Source organism: Phodopus roborovskii, unplaced genomic scaffold, assembly GCF_943737965.1.
Source record: "Phodopus roborovskii unplaced genomic scaffold, PHOROB, whole genome shotgun sequence".
Taxonomy (NCBI): domain Eukaryota; kingdom Metazoa; phylum Chordata; class Mammalia; order Rodentia; family Cricetidae; genus Phodopus; species Phodopus roborovskii.
The window spans coordinates 1,910,559-1,933,033 of NW_026125052.1; the positions used below are offsets into that span (position 1 = coordinate 1,910,559).

The 22,475-nt window shown below is 39.1% G+C and overlaps 1 protein-coding gene across 1 annotated transcript in view; it reads right to left on the reverse strand.

The window, feature by feature from the left end:
* Nucleotides 1–4,863: 4,863 nt before the first annotated feature.
* Nucleotides 4,864–22,475, reverse strand: part of Appbp2 (amyloid beta precursor protein binding protein 2) — a 43,973-nt gene continuing 26,361 nt past the window's right edge. Inside the window, exons 6-13 of the mRNA XM_051185002.1 lie at nucleotides 21,954–22,043; nucleotides 19,647–19,714; nucleotides 19,464–19,569; nucleotides 18,243–18,367; nucleotides 14,277–14,362; nucleotides 12,346–12,536; nucleotides 11,756–11,921; nucleotides 4,864–9,497 (exon numbers count right to left, since the gene is read on the reverse strand). Coding sequence (XP_051040959.1) covers nucleotides 9,244–9,497; nucleotides 11,756–11,921; nucleotides 12,346–12,536; nucleotides 14,277–14,362; nucleotides 18,243–18,367; nucleotides 19,464–19,569; nucleotides 19,647–19,714; nucleotides 21,954–22,043 — 1,086 coding nt within the window. The 3' untranslated portion in view covers nucleotides 4,864–9,243. The remainder of the gene's footprint in view (nucleotides 9,498–11,755; nucleotides 11,922–12,345; nucleotides 12,537–14,276; nucleotides 14,363–18,242; nucleotides 18,368–19,463; nucleotides 19,570–19,646; nucleotides 19,715–21,953; nucleotides 22,044–22,475) is intronic.

Genomic DNA, 22,475 nt, shown 5'->3' on the forward strand with positions numbered 1-22,475 from the left:
TTTATTTGCTTAAAAATATTTGAAGCCAGGCTTGGTGACCACACCTTTAATCCCAGCATTTGTGAGACAGAAGCAGTTGAATCTCTGTGTGTTTAAGGACAGCCAAAGCTACACAATAAGAGCCACTTCCTAAGTGGCAGATAGCTAAATAGTTGTGGCCATCTAGGTGGAGGGGTATCCAGATCCAGTGAGGAGCTAGGACAAAGGGGCTTGTGGATATTAGCCACAGAGGAGCACAGGATAGAATAACTGATTGAATTGGGCTAGTCAGTAAGAAGTCTGGCAGCCTCTGAATCATCCAGACTTCATCTTATGGGTAGCTTGGGGCAGGCACTGGCAATGGAGGAGCGATGCAATGGAATGAACTAGGGCCTCTTAGATATTGGGGAGATTTCCAGGTGACTGTGAGCCAAGTATATGGAGGTAAGAGAGGCTAGAAACAGAGTCCCAAAGAAGAAACATTAATTTAAAAAAAAGAGAAAATAAATAAACAAATAAACATTAAGTAGTCTTAACAGAATGGTGATTTGGACCAGTGATCAAAAATTGGCAGCTATTAATGCATTTAATTCCTGACAATGAGTTTCACTTCCTAACATCATTTAAAAAAATACTAGTTACCAATATTACAACTGAATTGTTTCCCATTAAATGCAAAATCAAATTTCTTGCTTCTCATACAGCTGCCTCCATTTGGCTGTGTATTCCTATATAACAGCTAGTGGAACTGAGGACCAATTGCATCAGCTTCACTGGTATGCTTCCTAGTTCAGCAGCCTCCTCCCATGCATAGTACCTTGCACAATGGGCTTCATACATCGACACTACCTGTGCAGACCTTTAGTATTTGATATCTCCAAAGCATGCAGAAGCAGCACAGGTATGCAGCAAGAATGGCAAGCTTATGACTCTATGTAAGCTTGCTTGTGGAGGTTAGAGGACGATGGGAGTTCATTCTCTCTTTCTGCCACATGGACCCAGGATGTCAGCTTGATAGCAAACATCTCATGTGCTGAGCCATCTTGTCAGTCCTTTTCTATTTTATAGCGCTGAAGATCAAAAAGGACCTGTGTGTTCTAGATGACCTTTTACCTCTGAACCACATACATCCTCAGCAGTCAGTTGATGGGTTTGGGTGACACCTGTGAGAGGCAAAAAAAGTAAAGGAGGAAGCTGAGAAGTAAAACAGGCACATTGTTTCAAGCTACAGAAACCAGTTAGATGGTGACTCCATTAAGGGAAGTAGGCTCAGTGATTTTCTTTTTAAGTGCATTTGTGTCTGTGTGAATGTATGGAGTATGTGGGATCCTCTGGAGCTGGAGTCATGTAAGGTTGTGAGCAAACTCTGTGCATGCTAGGAACACCCACACCCTCCCCTGGAAGGGCACAAAGCACACTGAACTGCTGATAGCCAGCCTTCTCTCCAGCCTCTAAGACCAGAAGTTCATTCTTCCCTCCCTCCCTCCCTCCTTTCCTTCTTTTCCTTCTTTTCTCTCTCTCTTTCTCTCGGTTTTTGTTTGTTTGTTTTGTTTTTGTTTTATGGGACAGGGTCTCTCTGTGTAGCCCCGCCTGCTGTCCTGAGTGCTAGGATTAAAGGCGCGCGCTACCATCTCCAGGCAGCTCCTCTCTTCTTTTTACCCAGTGCTTCCGGGAAGCCCAAGAAGGGACTGCGGGGGCCCTTGTTTAGCCTTTTGACGACTTTTGACAACAGGATTTGGGAGAGAGGGGCTGACAAGCTAGAAGGTGAGTGATGCTGAGGGGCTTTCCGCAAAATAGGAGCGCTGGTCACTGTGGAGTAGCATCGCCACCTACAGGACATGTCGGGAATACCTCTGCCTTCTAATCAGGCTGCTGGGCTCAAGAACCCCGGGATAGGGAGCTCTCCCACTGGTTTGGTGTCCTCTCAACTCTTTCCTCAAACTTAGTAAGACCTTAGGATTCTAAAACACCAGATCACAGGTTTCTCTGCTCAAAACTCCAACGTTCCTCATTTCATACGAAGCGAGTGTCAGCTGGTCCTGGTGATGCACGTCTATAATTTCAGCGATGGGGAGGAGAGGAAGGAGGTGAGTCAGCAGGTTCGAGAGTTCCAAGACAGCATGTCTCAAAATAAACAAATAAAATAAATAATAAAAATAGAGCCCAAGTCATCGCCAGGTTCTGCTAGATCTTCTATGATTCACTCCTACAACTTTTAAGCTCTCTGTCCTAACCTTTGCTTTCCTCAAACTTGTCAAGCTCGTCACTATTTCAGTTTTCTGTCACTGTGATAAAAATACATGCGATAATGAACTTACAGAGGAAAATTTCTTAAAATTGTTTAAATTATATTTTCAGCATGCACATAAGTGCACTTGAGCCATAGCTCATCACATGCAGAAGCCAGAAGACAATTTGTTTGTTGGTATATCTTAAGCAATTAAAAAATAGTCACTTAAAATTCTATAGAATTGCCTGGAGTTGGTGGTGCACGCCTTTAATCCCAGCAGCAGGGAGACAGGGGCAGGCGGATCTCTGTGAGTTCGAGGCCAGCCTGGTCTACAGAGCGAGTTCCAGGACAGCCTCCAAAGCAATACAGAAAAACCCTGTCTTGAAAAACAAAACAATTCTATGGAATTAAAGGAAAGAACATACCCAAACAACAGTTTTTCCTTTCTTTTCTTTTTTTCCCCCCCAGCCACTGTCTAGAGGTGTTTTCTCTTAACCCAGACATGAGCGTAGGAACTATGACTCGGTTCTGCTGAGCCATTGGCCACACAAGGCAGCATGCAGTGACACTGCCTCTTGCTTTTGGCCAGCCTTCATTTTTCACAGCATGTAAATAACTGGCAAGCTGATGTGTGTTTTTTTAAACAAATGTATGAGTGTTTTGCCTGTGTGAAAGTAAGCCCATTGCATGTGTACCTGGTGTACTCTGAAGCCAGAAGACGATGACAAATCCCTGGAACTAGAATTACAAACAGTTGAACGTGTGAGCTGCTATGTGGGTGCTGGGAACTGTATGTAGGTCCTCTTCAAGGGCGACAAGTGCTCTTAACTGCTGAGCCACTTCGGCACTTCTTCTGTCCCCTAATGTAGTCATTATTTCTAAGATTAGTTGTTTGTTCTTAGCTAAGGTGTCTGCACCCAAAGTATGATGCTGTCTGGTGGTAGGAGATACTAGAGAGTAGCTAGGGAGACTGTGTGTAAGGGGAGTTAGCTGGTAACATCATACATCAATCTGTGCCCTTATGCTAAAGCTAATCCTAGGTGGGAAACAAAACACAAAACCAAACAAAACCCAGGACTCCTCCACAATCTGTCAGTACACGTCTATCCATGTCTGTGGTTCAGGAGTGGAGTTTTATCTTTCTCCCAGACTTCTCTAGGGTAGGCAGGGAAGCAGGCACAGGGGTTGGCACAGCTGAGCCAGGGCCCCACTTCAAAGCCTCCTGACTCGGTTCACAGCATTGCTCTTAGCTTTGTGTCCTCCTCCTTTCGTGGATATAGACATTTTCCATTTGTTTTTATATGTAGCTAAATCTCAAGTCTTTTATGTGTTTAATGTCATGTTTTCTCCTGGCATTCCAGTTTCAGTGTTTGCTTTAAGCCACTGTCCTATTAAGCTTATTTTGGTTGACATCATGCAGTAGGGATGCAGTGTGTCTTTTTCAATTGGCTTAACACTTGTCCATGGGTGTGTGTTTATAGTCTGTAGCAATTAGAAAGCCATTTTTTTCTATGACCGTTTTATATGTAACTTTTTTCTATATCAAACCTCAGATTTACTTGGATCTATGTCCTTAATTTTCTGTTGTTTTGTGGATTAGTTCTGTCATGTCAGGCTGAGATCTAATGAAAAGGAGCAGAAACCATAACAACAAAATTGGATGCAACAGGAACAGATTTGAAAATGAAGTTTTTTCTTTTTGTGGTTGTTTTACATTTTGTGTGTATGTAGCTCTGGCCTGAACTGACACTATATGGACCAAACTTTTGTAGACCCCCTGCCTCTGCTTCTCAAGTCCTGGGAGTAGAGTGTGCTCCTGTACCTGACATTCATGGTTATTCTTCCAAATGGAAAATGGCTGACTTAACTGCCAGGCATTTTTGTTTGCTTGGTTTTTTGTTTGTTTGTTTGTAGACAGGGTTTCTCTGTGCAGCTTTGGAGCCAGTCCTGGAACTTACTCTACAGACCAGGCTGGCCTTGAACTCACAGAGATCTGCCTGCCTCCACCTCCCAGAATGCTGGGATAAAAGGCATGTGCCTTTATCACACATACATTTCAAAACATTTAAAATGCAGCCTCATTTCCTGCAATTCTTTTGACTGTCTCATGGTAGAGTTATTTTTAAAAGAGCAATCCCTGCTGGGGTGGTGGCACACACCTTTAATACCAGCACCCAGGGAGGCAGAGGCAAGTGGATATCCAAGTTCAATGCCAGCCTGGTCTACAGAGATAGTTCCAGGATAGCCAGGGCTACACAGAGAACCCAGCTCAAAACCAAAGAAAGAACAACAAAAAGAGCAATCTTCTTCATCTGAGTAAAAGGCGGGGATTTAGAATGACACTCAAATTCTTACATTGAGGGGCAGTTGGAACTGAATCTCAGAAACGGGGAGTTCATGTTTCAGCTGACTCTACAAGTCTCTTAACCGCCCCACAGCCTTTTACATTCAGAAGCTCCTGATGCCATGAGCGTGGTTCCCAGTGCTGTCGCCATGAGCCTCTGCAGCACACCTCCATTTCCTTGAACAAAAACACTTTCGTTCTAGTGTCATTTCCCTCCCATGGTACTCCAGTAAGAACAATGTACAAAATTAAAAAGCCCTGAATTCCAACCCACAGCAATCACAACTCACTTGGAAACATACACTATGAATGCAGGAACACTATTTATTAGGTCAATAAATCATTTAGCAATACAAGTACAGAATATATCACAATGCTGGTTACAAACATACTTAGTGTGGTTTTATAGTTACAAATAACGGCGGGCGCTACAAGGTGAGAATGGATGAAAGGCTGTCTGACTTAATGAACTGTTTTCAGAGTCTATTAATGACCTTAGATATTTCTATAGAAATTCCTGTGGCACTACTAGTGGGGATTTTCCTGTAAAGAATGTTAGTGTTCACTTGTAATTATTCCGTTAAGGATTTCTTTTGAACCTATTAAACTATAACCCCTGTTGCTTAATAAGGTATAAAAATAGTACTGACCTGGTAATATTTAATAAAACATAGCATTCATTCACATAATAAAAGTAAAAGTTTTAGTCACCATGGCAACATATTTTCCCATAAAAGGAATATACAGAAAACGAGTGATGTCATACAAATGGTACCTTTGATTCAGTGATCCAACACTGTGCACCATAACCGAGTTTTCTAGATATCTATATATAGCATATATATTTAATCTTAAATTTTACTTTTGAAAAACATGTGCACTTCAACAAACTCATTAAGGCCACTCATGCTATAGATACCTAGAACTGCAAATAACAACAGTGTTAAGAAATCCTAAAACACACACCTTCAAATCACCACCAGGATAAAAGCCGGTTTCCTGCCTAAAACATTCCTGAGATTTGGGGACAAAGGAACTACTAGCCTTAAAATCTGTAGACTACTTCAATTGTCTTATTTAAAATAAATCTCCCCTCCCCTCCAGGTAATTTGAAACCCTTTAAAGCCAAGAGGTGAAAGAAGTGTTCATTTTTAAAACAAAAATAAAACTCTTAAAATTCAGTAATTATAAATAAGAATTTTTCCAGTAGTAACTCTGCTAACCCAGAGAATGAAGACTGGAAGCAGCAAGGCCAAAATACCTAGGGGGGAAACATAAAAAAATAAGTGGCAGATAACAATACCTGTTATTTAGCAAACCATCCTTTGAATTTGCAAAGTTTTGGCCAAAAGCTTGCATCATATTTAGGCTCAGCTATTTGAACTATAAAGACAAGTTCAATGGTGGGCTCAAGACTTTGAAGCTTGTACTGCTGCACTTCCATTTGACTTCTTGAGACAGGATCTCACTAGGTTGTCCTAGCTGATCAAGTGCTTTTCCTGTCTCAGCCTCCGAGTAGTTGGGATTAAAGCTTGTGCAACCAAGCACCTTCCTGTACCTAGTGAAATCTTCTCATGGTTTAGGACAAAGGTCTTTAGTGCAATCATTTATTCTCACAATGCAGGAATACCTGGGCAGGGTACTGTTTAGTTGGTTTTTAAAAAGATTGTAAATTTGATAGAGAAAGGGTCCAATTCCTCAGGACAAGGTCTAGTTTGAGGACCCAGGAATATTATGCACTAAAAAACCCAGTTGGCGCTATTAAACTGAATGCAAGTGACTCACCTGTGTCATATGCACAAGCTCCCCAATGCCCCCAACTGGAGTAGCACCAAGCTTTAGGAATAAGAGAATTCAGGAAGGGTGAGACCATAGGCCCTTATTTAAAATTACATACAAGCAATTGATTATTGTGAGGTAAATTTTATTCAGTTTTCCTTTGAGATTTTTGTTTGAGGCAGAATCTTTCTACCTGGAACTTAGTATCTTCCTGCTTCAGTGTCCTGAATACTGAGATTATAGATATATGCCATCATACCCCACTTTAATTTTAAAATTCAAAACACGGTGGTATTCCTCTTATTACCTCGTCGTAAGCATTCTTGCTAAAGGCATAAATGCAACACTTGAAATTATTAGATTATTTTTCAGTACAATCAGGACATATCAAATCACACCACTTAAGAAAACAGATTGTGCCAGGTGGTGATGGTGCACAACTTTAATCCCAGCACTTGGAAGGCAGAAGCAGGTTCAACTCTGAGTTTGAGGCCAACCTGGTCTACAGAGTGAGTTCCAGGACAACCAGGGCTACACAGAGGAACCCTGTCATGAAAAACAAAACCAACCAAATAAACCAACAACAACAAAAAACCCCAAACAAACAACCCCCCAACAAGAAAAAACTAAACAGATTGCTAGAATATAGGCATTAGATTTTTATGAATTTAGAGAAAACTATATTAAAGGAACAGTAAGATGGAAAAACTTGGCAATAACGATGCTGGCTGGGGTAGGGGCTGGTTGTCATCACCCTGTAACCACAGGCTTCTAAATATCATGTTATTTTATCACCAAGTATGAGTTAAGCTTAAACTGAGTTAAGGGGGATGAGTCTTTAAGTTATCTGATTATACAAAAATGTTGTATATGTATAATACCAAAAATTTAGATTAAATAAAAATAATTCATGTGGAAACTTAAGTTTCAAAATATTTATTGAAAAACAATTTAGCACGACATTCCTATACCACAAACATACCACAGGGCTCTAATGGCCAATAATAGTAAACAAAGCCTATCTTGACAATGTCTTTGGAGGTATTAGATATATAGGCCCGTGCAGCTGGAGCTGGGTAACTTAGAAATGCCACTCCTGGTCACACAGCCTACTTGGTAATAGAGTGATACTGAACAACAGACTGCAATTAACTGGAGGAACCGGCTGCATAAACTGCAAGTGTGCTGACTTATAAAGAAATTCAGTTAGAGGAATGAATAAATTCACCTCTGAATTCAAAGCTGTTATCTTAGGGTGGGAGCTTGCCTCATCTACTCGGGTACATCCTCAGTAAGTTCCTTTCTAAGGACCTAAATGTACTGGTTTATCACTAAGACTGCAAATAATTTTAAACAAAGTTAAAACTGGGAAGTTAAAAATGATAAACTCTGAAGTTTCTAATGTTTCTGTACTCTACATGATAACTTTGTTTTCCCCTTAACCAACAAGCATGCTAAAGAACAGAATCTGACACACATTCGCTCAACCTACACACTACTCCAAGCATTACCGGAAGCAATGTGTCTAACAGCCAAGTCAGGAGCTGTCAGAAGACACCCAGTGTCTAACTACAGGCACTGGACAGGCCACTGTGCTAAGAACTGAGGTAACAGCAAAAGACCTTTTCCTTTATTTTTGTTACATGTCGTAACTAAGGAATTGAGTATTAGCTCCACATTAAATAACCTGGCTAGCTTTAAAAAATTACAAAGTCAGACATTACAGTTGGAGGATCTGTCCACTAGACTCCTGGGTTTCAGTTAAAATAACTAGTTGTACTATTATTTCCCATAAAAATGAAGGATTTTCTAAGACTTATTTTTGTGCATTCAGTCTTCTTAATACCCACAAACATACAGTAAACCTAAAATTTTCATCTGGACATGAGTTATTTCATGACTCCTAGCCAGTACGTTTGTTAGCAACATGGGAGTGTTAGGGCAAAGATTAAAACAAGGGTGGCTGCAGTATACAGTCATAAACTTGCTTATGACATTCCCATCTGTGTACCTTGACTTAAGATTTGCCTCTGACATTGCCCAAATCCCATAGCTTGGTATCTATGATACAAATAAAACTCTTGTTTTAATACTTTGCATTCTATCTAACTGCAATTACTCTATTGGAAAAGGCAAGCACAGTGACTAAAATAACCTAAAGCCCCTGGTCCAAATAACCACCTTCCACAGTTGCCTGGTCCTTTTAGAGCCTTCTGGTCCTGTTAGCAAACACTGTTAGGGCATCTTACTAATGTACCAAAAACAGAGTAAGAGCTGAGCTGCTGGTCCACCTGGTGTTGTGACTGACAAATCAACACTGGTCCAGTCCGATGAAACTGACAGCAGTCCTTCCCTGAAACACAGTTCTGTAATGGCTATATGCATCAATCTGGGGAAAGATAGCCAAATCTACATTAGGATGCCCCCCTTTTATTAGTACCTGTGTTACTTTTCTATACTGCATATAAAGAGTTTTCCATAAAATTTCTTTACAATACAGTATCGAATACCTCCACATGGAAGAATTATGTTAAAAAGTTGTTAAATCATCCTTACATAATAAGAATGCAACTCTTTTAAACTCTTAAATAGTTTTATTAGGGGTTCTTTTTTTCTTTCAGGCTTTCTGAAAAATGAATTATTTTTTAAAAAGGTGTGTGGGGGGGGGAAGGTTTCCTGTTGTTCTAATGGGGTGAGAATGTGGGACTACTTACACACACGGCACATGCTGATATAACTCAATATATGCTTATTCTACAGGAACTGCAATACAGGACTACCCGAAATGGGGTCTTCAATGGACTGGACCAGTGTTTCAATGCAATACCAGCCCCAAAACAACATGGTTTTGATTTCACAGTATGAATTCCCTGGAATCTGGGAAAAGGTAATTGTTAGCTGAGGCTGTCCCTCAGCAGCTTGGTCCCTCAACATTTTGAGACATCAGGAAGGACTGCACCACTTCTTCGGTGGACTGGGGGCTGCTGTTGACATCTTCAAGGGCATCGGTCACTGAATACTGTCGATCTCGCAACCGGTTCCAGTTAGACAGAACATTGTGATACTCAAATACTTTTTCATAATTTCCAATTGAGTTGTAAAGTTTAATGAGGCCTCGATAATCATATTCTAGTCCACTGTAGCCTTCACCAAACAGTTTCTTTCCTAAAGCAACATAAGAAACAAAAAAGATCAAATACTGTACAATAATTTTTTGCTTTGATTTCAATACAAGTTTAATTCTGGCCTTGAATTCAGAGATCCTCCTGCCTCTGCCTCCCAAGTGCCGGGACTAAAGATGTGCGCCATCAACGCCCGGCTCCAGGCAGTATGTCTAAGATGTAAAGGAATTAGGTTCACTAGAATGCTAAAATAAATTTCAGAGGGCTTTTAAAAATGTTTGTAATTAATTTAAGCGCGTGCCTGTATGTGTGCCTGCGACTGTTTGTGTGCGCGCTTGTGCTGGAGCATGTGTGTGGAGGCCAAAAGGTAATTTTCAGTATCTCTTCTCCTTATGAGTTCCCAAGATAGAATTCTAGTTGTCTAGGTTGGTGGCAGCTGCCTTGACCTGATGAGCCATCTTCAGCCAAAATTTCAGGTTTAAGGAATAATGTTTTTAAGGACATCTTAAAATAATATGGAGGATGCACAGGGTCTCTCTATGTAACCCTTCCTGGCTATCCTGGAACTCAGTCTGTAGACTAGCCCCTGCTTCCTGAGCACTGAGATTAAAAGTTCGTGCCACCATTCCTGGCTAGTTTTGTTTTTAAAGTAAAACATGCTAGTTTTTGTTTTGTCAAGCTGATTAAAACCTAGTAACTTGGGAAGAAACTTCAATTGAGGAAGTGCTTAGGTCAGATTAGCCTGTCTGTAAAGATGTCATGATTGATGACTGATGTGGAGACCCTGGCTATTGTGGGCAGGACCATCCTTAGGCAGGTAGTATCCTGGGCTATGCTATGTAAGAAAGCTAGCTGAGCATGAGACAGTGAGCAAGCAGCACTTCTCCATGGTTCCTGCCTCAAGTTACTGCCCTGACTTACTTCCAATGAAGTATTATTTTACTTGGAATTGTCTTTTCCAAGTTTTTTTTGGTCATGGTGGTTTTTCACAGCAACAGAAAACACAAACTAGAGCACAAACTATAGAAGCTATCTATAATATGTATATTTTATTAAAGAAAGGGAAGATAAAATATTTATTTTATAATCTGTATAAAACAATACATAGAAAAATAAGCCAGAAACTTATGAGATTGAACATCCAAAGCAGGTGTGTGGTAACTATATAGAAGAAATTAAGGTAGCTAAATATCACCAGGATTGCCTATGAATTTGTGATTTTTCAGAACATTAGTAATTCACTCTCAGGGATTCAAGTAAGTCATATACAATGGCTAACATATATATAGATCGTGATTTGTGACAGAGACCCCAATAGGGGAAAGGACAATCTGTTAAAGAAACAGTACTGGGTCAACTATATATGTGCTTGGAAAAAGTGAAATTTGATTCCTTTCCAGTACCCTGAATGAGTTAATTGCAGACCTAAAAGTGAATGGTTAAGTAAAGTGTCCAGAAGATGATCTTTTAGTAGAATATTTTCATAACTGGTAGAAAAAACTCTTTCAAACTAAATACAGAAGGCACTAAACAAATACTTCAAGACATTCTATTAACATCATGGAATTCTTAGGCTAAGTGTGCCAGCATATGCCTGTGATCCCAGCATTAGGAGGAAACAAAGTGGTCAGGAGTTAATACCAGAGTGAGCTAAATGAGTACCAGTGTCAACAAACACAAATAAAATGAAGTGAAATAAACTGTCCTTCCCAACATGCTCTCTCATGAAAACAAGCCACAGGACAAGAGGAGACCCCTGTATCACAGGCAACCAACAGGGCTCATAGTTAAAGTACATGAAGAACTTCCTAAGTCAACAATGTCAGACAATTCAATATGAAAATGGGCAAGAACCATAATAGCAATTTCATATAATGAGATAATACAGTCAAATGGAAGCAATTCAAATGCTCTAGGTGTTCAGTAAATGTAGATTAGATAAATAATGACACCCAAATCCAATATAATATAAGTCATAGAAACAACCGAGGGACTACTATGCAGCAACACATTACATTAGCCCACTAAGGATACTCTCCACTTAGTATCAGGGTCAAAGCAGGCAAACCTAATTACGTTAAACATGTGAGACTTCCAGGTGGCAAAAGGAGCAGAGACAGCAGCTAGACCTTTTATCTACAGCCTCACATCCCACTAATGACTTCCAGACTGAGGAAGAGCCTAGACAGGAGTATTCTAAATGGCTTGGTGGTCAGGTCTATCCTCTGCAGCACTGACTTGTCAGGATTAACATTTGGGCATGCTCTCCAAACATCTACAAAAAATTTAAAGGTAACATACCAATTGCTATAGATCGCAAATACAGTTTTTCAGCATTTTCATATTGATTCATGTCATAATTATATAAAGATGCCAAATGTCCCACTGAAAGGGCTACTTCATAATCTTCTTGACCAAGAAGTTGCTCTTTAATCTGAATTGCTTTTATGTGCATTTCTTCAGCTTCCTGAAAAATAGTTAGGCCAAATGGAACATTAGATTGCATGTTTTCTTAGGACAACAATTCTACTCAATCAGCAAGTTTGTTCTAAATGTGAATCACAGCTTATGAATAACATCAGGTATCAAGATCAAAGAACATCCCATACCTTTTCCAAAAGCTGCTAATGACAAAGCATTACTGGCACTTTTTTTGTTGTTGTTTTGTTTTTTTTTTTTTTGTTTTTTTTCTCCCTGACAGGTTTCTCTATATTGCTTTAAAGCCTGTCCTAGAACGTGCTCTGTAGGGCAGGCTGGCCTCAAACTCACAAATCCACCTGCTTTAGCCTTTAGAGTGCTGGGATTAAAGGTGTGTACTACCAGCACCTGGCTAGATTTATTATTTTAAATTTACTAATCATTTAGAGATAAAAGAATATAAAGCCCTTTACCTTAAATTTTCTCATTGACTGATAAAGTCTTCCAAGGTTACCATAGTGCTTTGCAGTCTGTACATTAAATTCCCCAAAAGCTTTCTTAGCTAGCTGGAGTGAAGACAAGTGCAAGTCATGTGCTTCTTGAAGCAGCCTCTGTTCCGTCTCTTTGTTGTGACAGTCAATTGCAATCTCCTCTAAAATAAGTGCTGAACAAAGAAAGTGACAAATTAGGAAACTTAAAATCCATTTTCTAAAAGGCCCAATATTCAATTGAAAATTAAAGACTACTATTTACTGAATACATAACTGACTGTAATTTAGAACTGGCTAAGACCAAAGCTTTCGACATTTGAGGTTGGTTTCTTTTCTTTTCTTTTTCTTTTTCTTTTTTTTTTTTGAGCTGGGCCCAACCTGGCTTTGAATTCATGGCAATCCTCCTGCTTCAACTTCTTTCTAATGCTGGGATTCCATGTGTGTGTCATTGTGCTCAGCAAAACTTCAACAGTACACTTTTGGAAAGGTCATTCTATTTACACAGTACATTCATTCAAATGGAGGGGAAAAATGGTTTATCTTAAATTGTTTTTCAGAATCAGCTTTTATTGCAATAGCATGCTACACTTTATAGATGAAAATTTGATTTTAAAAATAAACGGTCATCTTCGAATGGTGGTAAACGCCTATGTGAGCAACTGGGAGGTCAAGGCAGCAGGACTGGGAGTTTAAGGCTAGCCTTGGCTGTAGAACAAGTTTAAGGGCAGCTTGGACTACATGAGACTTTATCTCAAAAAACAACAACAACAACAACAAAACAAACAAACAAACAAACAAAAAACACCCAGAAAAAGGAAAAAGTGAATGCTAGAAGTGAAAGTTAAAGTTACACAACTACAGAGGAGTGCTAAGCACTTCTGACAATTCTGAAAACATCCTTTATGAAGCATAACATTTAACCAAACATAACTGACAAAGTGTTGCCTCTTATGTACTCCACCAACCCAATCAGATCAGAAGACATTTAGATTTCAAGGTTCCATCCAAGGTTTCCAAGCCCACATTAAGGCCTAAGAATACAGAAACTGCCAGCTTATTTTATGGCTTGGCATTGCCATGTACAGAGACAGCGAAAAGATTAGCCTGGTGGTAGCAGCACATGCCTTTAATCCCAGCACTCGGGAAGCAGAGGCAGGCGGATCTCTGTGAGTTCAAGGCCAGCCTGGTCTACAGAGTGAGTTCCAGGACAGGCTCCAAAGCAATACAGAGAAACCCTCTCTCAAAAAATGAAAAGGTCACCTTAAAGAAAAGTAGGTTTAAAGCAGTTTCCAGTGGTAGTCAATTCTTTCCTACTACCTTTACGTGCATACTAGGGATTGAATTCAGGTTATAAGGCTCGGCAGCAAGTCCACTTACTTCCTTACCCATCTCATTGGCCCTTTATTATCTTATTCAAAGAAAGGAGGGACTAAAAGAATCAACAAAATGGTGACTCAGTATTAGTGAGGCTTTGTGTAACTTATTTTTTCTCCTTACTATCTAACTTCATCGCTGGCATTACCGAATGAAGATAATCCAGAATTATTGTAAAACTCATCTGCATGCACATAATTACCACAGGGTGATCCAGTCTCAAAAGAATCAAGGCAGTAAATGAAAACAAGCACTGATGAGGATAGGCAGACAAGTTAAAAACAAGCAAAGGGAGAATTTGGCAAGAACACTTAAAAGCTGGGGTTAAACTATGTTACCGTGAAATCATCTGCATTACTCCTCTATCTTATTCAAAGGAAAAGGATGGAGGGAAGAAGAAACAACAATTTTATATGAAAGAGGTGAACCATGGGAGATGAAGGAACTATTTTAGTAGTCATATATCCATACAATCTAACAGCCTAACTTCATGCCACATAGTAATTTATAATCATCTCAGACTAGATTACAAAGGGTACCTTTCACCCTCTTTGAAGAAGCCAAAAGAAGATGATCTTCAGGTAGGATGTGGGTAATGATACCAATGGCTCTTTCTGCATGAAATCTGCAAAACACACAGAGTCTAGTGTTTTTGGGTTTTTTTTTTTTTTTTTAAGTTAAAAGTGATTTAAAAACATAACAGCATGCATTACAGTATTGAAAGAAAGTACTAGTAAAACTACAAAAAAGAATCAAGTGTTTTGGGGCTAGAGAGATGGTTCAGCAGTTAAGAGCACTTGCTGTTCCTCCGCAGGATCCAAGTTCAGGTCTAAGTAATGACATTGGGTGGCTTACAAATTCCTGTTAACTTCAGCTCCAGAGGATATGACTGACACACTCACACTTAGACTCCTTCCTTCCCCAACCCCTCTCCTCTTCCTCTCTCTGATACATATACATAAATCTTACAAAACAGTTTTAAAGATCAGAGTTTCACTGTTTTAATGGACTGGGAGTCAAACCTAGGATCTCTCACATGGTAGGCTTCATTCCAGTCCCAAATTTTCAATCTGCTGTGAATTAAACTTTTTTGTTTATTTATTTATTTTTATTTAAAGATTATTTATTAAATGTACAATATTCCGGCTCCATGTATGCCTGCACACCAGAAAAGGGCACCAAATCTCATTATAGATGGTTGTGAGTCACCATGTGGTTGCTGGGAATTGAACTGAAGACCTCTGGAAGAGCAGTCAGTGCTCTTAACCTTTGAGCCATCTCTCCAACCCCTTTTGTTTGTCAAGATGGCGTTTCTCTTGACAGCCCTGGCTGTCCTGGAACTAGCTCTGTAGACTAGGCTGGCCTGGAACTCACAGAGATCTGTCTGCTTGTCTCCCAAGTGTTGGGTTAAAAGTGTGTGCCACCACTGCCTGGCATGAATACCCATTGTGTTCTCATCTTCTTCAAAGTAAAAGTCTTCATTATGGTCTATAAGACTCAATCTCTCTCTGACATCATTTCCTCCCATACCTACACCAATCCTCTTAACCTCCAGGCACACACTAGCAATTTCTGGATGAAAAGCATGTTCTTACTCTAGCAATGCTTTGCCTTCCATTTGCACATGATTAACTTTCACTGAACAGAGTACATAAAGTCCCTAAAATCACTCACCTCTCTAATTTTCTGTTCATGGTACATCTAGTTTTCTGTTCACAGCCCAGCCCACTAAGCACAAGGGAAACGACTTGCCTATTATACTTGCTTCTCTCTTACAACTCAAACTTCTTTTTTAAAAAAAAGTTTATCATTTTAGATTATGTATCTGAGTGTGGGTATATGCATATTGAGAAGCCCACAGAGGTAAGCTGTTGCATCCCTCTTGTGCTGGAATTACAAGTGGTTGTTAAGTCACCAGACATGGGTGCTGCAAACCAAACTCAGGTCCTTTGAAGAACAGTGTGCATTCCTAACCACTGAGCCTTCTTTCTAGCTCCCACTCAAACTTATTTATCTTCAAATTCACTAGTTCCCTTTAGTGTTTAATGTGCTATTTAACTTGTCCATAGAGTTTTAATACCAATGACTATACAGACAGGTGCCTTTCCCTCAGCTCTGTTGCTTTCTTTGAGACATGGTTTCATTTGTTAACCGAAGTTGGCCTCAAACTCCTAGCAATTCTCCTGTCTCACTTGAGTGCTAGTGTTTGCCACCATGCTTTTTAGTATATTCAGCGTAGTATCACTGCAACCAATTTTAGTACATTTTTATTACCTTAAAAATTCGTATATACACCGAACATTGGTGGCACAAGCCTTTAGTCCCATCACTCGGGAGGCAGAGACAGGTCAATCTCTGTGAGTTCGAGTCCAGCCAGGTCTACAGAGCTCCAAAGCAACACAGGGAAACCCTGTCTCAAACAAAACAAACAAAAATCCTAGATACATCTAGCAATCTTCAGATCCCTCCAACACCCCAGCTAAGAATTATTAATTTACTTTCTATTTCTAGTTGCCTATTTAGCCATATATAGATGAAGCCATACAAAATGTGATGCTTTGTGACTAGCTTCTGTAAGTTAGCATATTTTCAAAGGCTCAACCATGGTGGAGGATGGATATTGTTTATTTAAAATTCCCAGCCTTCAAGAGGAAGCAGGTGGATTGTTTGAGCCCAGGAGTATAAGGTCAGCCTGAATAACAGCTAAATCTCCTTGCAAAAAAAAAAAAAATAAAATAAAATAAAACCTGTCTTTGAAAAGATTTCTAAGTCAGGGGTGGTAGTATATGCCTTTAAAACCATCACTTAGGAGGAGGCAGATGGATCTCTCTGTAAGCTGGAGCCCAGGCCTGGTCTACAGAAAGAGTTAGCCTTGGTTGGCATAGAACTTACTGTACAGCTCAGAGTGTCCCTAAAAAAATTGTTTTCAAAATATTGGGGGAAAGCTAGCAGGAGTCATTTTCTCCTTCCACCATATGGGACTCAGATAAGGAACTCAGGCTGTAAGCAAGTGCCTTGAATCCTTCATCTTCTGGACCCAGTATTATCACTGGGATTACAGGCATGTCCCCATGCCTGGCCTTCTGATCAGAGATGTCATTTTGTAAATAGTATGTTTCTCTTATTGGTAAAAAGGAAGGCAAGATAGGCGGGACAAGGAGGATTCTGGGAGAGGTAGTAGAGAGGAGTCAAGATGTAGGATAAGACCATGTAGAAACACTTAGATTGATAGAAATGAGTTAATATTTAAGACAGAGCTAGCAGATAAGAAACACTAGTAATTGGCCAACAGCTTTATAACTAATAGAGTCTCTCTGTGTTATTTTGGGGCTGACATGGCTGTGGGACCAGGCTGGTGAGAAAGTACTTGTAACAGTTTCTTTTTGCCTTCATTGTTCCTCCAAAATATTACTATTTACCTCTTTTATATCAGATCTGAAGAATTTTCTTTGTAAGGAGCTATGTTGGCAACAAATTCTTTCACAGCTATTTAAGTCTACTACTATGACATGAAATAGTCATAGGAAATAGATGAACAAATGAGCATGCCTATGGCCCATGAAAATAGTTTGCATGTAAGCCAGAGTCCATGGCTGAGGATTTTGGAGACCATTATTTGTTGCTAGGGATTTCCCTCATTTTGCAAGCTTAGTTACACATTTAAAAGAAGAGCTATAATAGCATATCCTGTTTTTCTGTTTTCAGCAACAAGTTTATAAGTTGTTAAATTTGCCATCAAGCCAGAAGTTATTAATTACTCAAACAAAAATCACTGAAGGAAATACTGAAAAGAACTCATTACATATAGAAATACACTATTTGGCCAAGCACTGGTGGCCCACACCTTTAATCCCAGCACTCGAGAAGCAGAGGCAAACAGATCTCTCTGAGTTCGAGGCCAGCCTGGTTTACAGAGCTAGTTCCAGGACAGACTCCAAAGCAATAAAAAACCAAAAACCTGTCTCGAAAAAACAAGAACACTGGCAGCTCTGCCAGAGGACCTGGGTTCAATTCCTAGCACCCACATGGCAGTCTGTAATTCTAGTTACATAAAATCTGACATCTTCATGCCAATGCACACAAAATAAGGTTAAATAATTATAAAAGAGAAAGAGAGAGAGAGAGAGAGGGAGAAAAAGAGAGAGAGAGATAGAGAGAGATATACATAAATCTTAATTCAAAACCAAAGGAAGTGATGCCTTAAAAATTGGGACGAGGGCTGGGTGGTAGTATACCCCTTTAATCCCAGCACTTGGAATATAGCAGCAGGCGTATAGTTTGAGGCCAGCCTAGCCTAAAGAGTGTGTGCCAGGACAAGCTCCAAAGCTATGCAGAGAAACTCTATCTCAAAAGGGGGGGGGGAGGAGAAGAGAGGGATGATTTGTAAATGACTTCAAAAACATTTTATGTCACCAGGAAGACAAATGTATCCATACAATACTTAAGAACTATTTATTACACTACAGGTAAATAGTATTATCCTTTTAAGAAAATGTGAACCTTACAGTGCATTGTCAAATTTCCCAGAGCTGTACTGGTGAACGTAGGAAGAATAAGCCAGATCTTCATGAGCTGTTGCTACATGAATATTTTTGCCTCCAAACACTGACTGTCGAATGTCGAGGGCTGCCTGAAAGAATCATAAAGACATTTAATAATATTGTATACCACCTAAGTTAATTAACATTCCCACACTCTATGTACCTAATCACTTAAATTTCAAATGGGATGGATTTCAAATGATGGATTTAAACAAGGGCATAACCTAAAAGTCACCCTCCAAAGACCTGATTCTGTGAAGAGGACATGTGTCTTGAGAATCTCATCAGTTTTTTTTTTTTCTTCTTTTTTTTTTTTAAGCAGGAAGGCAACATTCTATCACAGAGTCATAGCCTTAGCCTTAATAGTTTCTTTTACATCCTTCTTTAAAAGAGTACTGTAAAATTAGCAGTATCTTATGTAGAGCCATAGTACAGGATAACATTTACCTGAAATGACTGTAAGGCCTAAAATTATAGATATCAACCCTTGCTGGTAAAAAGACAGGAAGACTGGCCCTTGACAAATCCCCCACAAAGTGAAGCCATTATCTGGGCAACTTACAGACAGACAATACTGTGTGATACGGACTCAGCCTAATGATAAAAGTCCTGGATCATACTCTTTAGTTCTTAAAACATTTGACTTTTAAGTCTTCTACGTAACACTTAGTAAAGCCACGGTGAGGCCTGCACAAATAAGGAAGGGCTCCTCAAAGAGCGAGTTATTTATTTATTTTTTTATATTGGTCTGGTTTTAGAGGCTGTCCTGGAACTAGCTCTTGTAGACAAGGCTGGTCTCAAACTCAAAGAGATCCACCTGCCTCTGCCTTCCGAGTGCTGGGACTAAAGGCTTGTACCGCCACCACCGCCTGGCTTTTTTTTTTTTTTTTAATTTTTTAAAATTATCTTTATTTTATATGCATTGGTGTTTTACCTGCATAAATATCTGTGTGAGGGTGTCATATACCCCCTCCCCCACCAACTGCAGTTAGAGATAGTTGTGAGCTGTCATGTGGGTGCTGAGAATTCAACCCAGGTCCTCTGGATAAACAGCTAATGTTCTTAACCAGACACCCATCTCTCCACCCCCAAAGTTATTTTTACATATGATTTACAAATGGCAAGCAAATACAGGTAAGCAAGTCAACTTAGGTTAAAAGCAAAGGGAAATAACCATTAACATACCTGATAAATTGCAACAGACTGACAGATATTATCTACATTGAGTAAGTAGAACCCATAATCTAGTAGCGTGTCAGAGTATTTTGGGTGTTTGGATCCAAAATGATCTCTGTAAAAATATAGAGAACTATTAGGATATAAAGCTGAGAAACATGTTAAAACAGTATCTTAATAACAGTCACCTACCGTGCCAAGTACACTGCATGTTTAATTAATTGTTCTGCCTTCTTAAATTCACGTTTTACTACACAGGCCTAAAGACAAAGAGAGAAATTTTAAACACCTCTCAAACAGTTCATTAGTGTGCAACAATTAGTTTGAGATACACTATAATAGTAAAAAAAAAAATTAATGATTCCGGTGGGTGGTCGTGGCACACGCCTTTAACTCCAGCACTCAAGAGGCATGGGCAGGTGTATCTCTGATTTTGAGGTCAGCATGGTCTAAAGAGGGAAATTTCAGGACAACCAAGGATACAGAAAGAAACCCTGTCTTGGGGAGAGAAAAAGATTATTTTAATTTGCAATTTTTTCCCAAGTCTCTAATAATTTTTAAAGAAATAGATCTTTAAAGAACTTGGGGGAAATGCTGATAATCACTTCCAGTATAAACCTGTTATAACAAAGGTAATCTACAAACTGGTACATTCCTACCCCTTTATAAAACCAAAATGTTGGGGGAAAGATTCAGCATAGTATTTTTAAGTATATATTCCACTTCTAGAATGGCTTACAATGAACTTTTTTACTTTCTTTATATAAATATATAAAAACATATTTTTAAATATGGTTTTTATGTGTGGAGGTGCCAGAAGAAGGTATTAGATCTCCTAGAACTGGAATTATAGATGTATATGAAACTGTCATGTGGGTGCTGGGAATCAAACCTGGGTCCTCTGGAAAAGTAGCCAGTGTGTAACTGCTGTGGCTATCTCTCTAGTCTCATACTTTAAAAGTATTAATTATTAATTTATGGTGTGCACATGCACGTATGTGTAAACGAAGTTCTTTCTTTCTATCATGTGAGTCTTCCAGGGCTTGAACTCAGTTGTCATGCTTGATGGCAAGCACCTTTACCCACTGAGCCATCTTGACTGGACTTTTTTGTTAAAAAAAGTCCAGGCTTTTTACAGGCCCCTAGCTTGAGATTAGGTAAAATCTGGGACATTAAGCTATCATGGACACAGGTTCACATAATAATTTTTATATGTACAAAAGAACTTCAAGTTTTAATTACTTTTTTTATTGTTGTTTGTGTTTTTGAGACAGGGTTTCTTTGTGTAGCCTTGGCTGCCTTGGAACTTGCTCTGTAGACTAGGCTGGCCTTGAACTCAAGGAGATCTGCCTGTCTATGTCTCCTGAGTACTAAGAATTAAAGACGTGTGGCCCTATCACCTGGCTAAAACAATATTTTGAACCATAAGGACTGCCAGTTTTTGAACTCTGAATACCATGTGCATATACAAATTTTGAATGTATATTATTTCATACAAGCGTATATTTAATGTTTAAACTAAGCATGCAGATATCTTTTCCTCATACAGATACAATCTGAATATTTATGTTGCTATTCATTTCCTCTAAAATGAATGAGCTCAGGCACAATGGAACATGTCTGTAGCCAAAATAAAATCACAATTTGAGGGCAGTTTTGACTACGCATCATGTTTAAGGCTAGCTGATGTTACATACCAAGATCACATCTCAATTAACAATTTTTTAGTTTTTGGCAGAAACAGTGCTATCTTCTACACCAAAAACCTGCAGTCCTTTTTCTGGCAGAAATAACTCAGATAAAACCAACTAAAATGGAATATCCAAGTATTATGAGTACCTTCCATTCAAAGAATGTATTTTGCTTTAAGGCTTTTGTATACCAAAGCAGCAACTTAAGGTACTAATAAATAGACTCAAAGAATTCATATAATTGTTTATAGAAAAAGAAACTAAAGAAAAATCAAATAAAGACTGTCTAGAAGGTCTAAAATAACAAGCTCTCTCACTATGAAATGCAATCTAGAAGGAAGGTTAAATAGACTATAAGACATTCTAGCCTTCAGCCTACAGACCCCACACAATTTCCAATGAGAAACTCAGGCTATTACACAGCTTTAAGGAAGACAAAACTTCAAGCCAAATTAGCATCAAGTATTACTGTGATGTGTATGTATTTCAGTGATTTCAATTATTTTCAGTTTCCTTTGGTAACAAAATTTATGAGACAGTTTTTTGTTTGTTTTTTGAGACAGGGTATTTCCATGTAGCCCTGGTTGTCCTGGCATTCAATATGTAAACCATGTTAACCTCAGACACCCAACTGCCTCTGCCTCCCAAGTACTGGGATCAAGCTACTGGATAGTTTTGAACAGAAACTAAATTTCTAAAACTAAGCAGAGAAACTTAGAAAACAGACCCAGTCCATTATTAAAGACTTATTAACAAGTTAAAGCCAGGTAAGTCCTATAAAACATTTTATTTTAAACATCATATTCACCTTAGAAGCTTGTCTTAAAACATCCACCACAACTTTGACTGGTAAGCCTGCTGTAATTTCCTTCATCGCCTCAACACACCATTTATATGCCTTTGAAAAAATTGAGAAGAGAAAGATCTGTGACAAACTAAATGACAATATTTAATAAAATTATCATGAATTTTTCCTACAAGATTTCAAGTACTTAAACATACACAAAAAGTACTTAACAATTTAAAATTCCTGAGATTATTTTTTGAAAGTGTGAGTTGTTCACACTATTTTTACTCTTATATGTATACCTTTCTCAAGCAAAGTGTGGTGGTGCACACCTGTCATTCCAAACTTAGTGAGGCCATGGCAGGAGGATTTTCATGAGCTCAAGAGTTGGAGGTGAGCCTATGTATGAATCCTATCTCAAACACTTCTACAGATGTGATACACATTCAGGAAATGAGGCATGTTCTGTTTTTCCCAGAAGCAGTTCCCCCAACCTACCTTAGGAAATAAATATTCCCCCTCTTCTAGCCCCTGACTGTACCA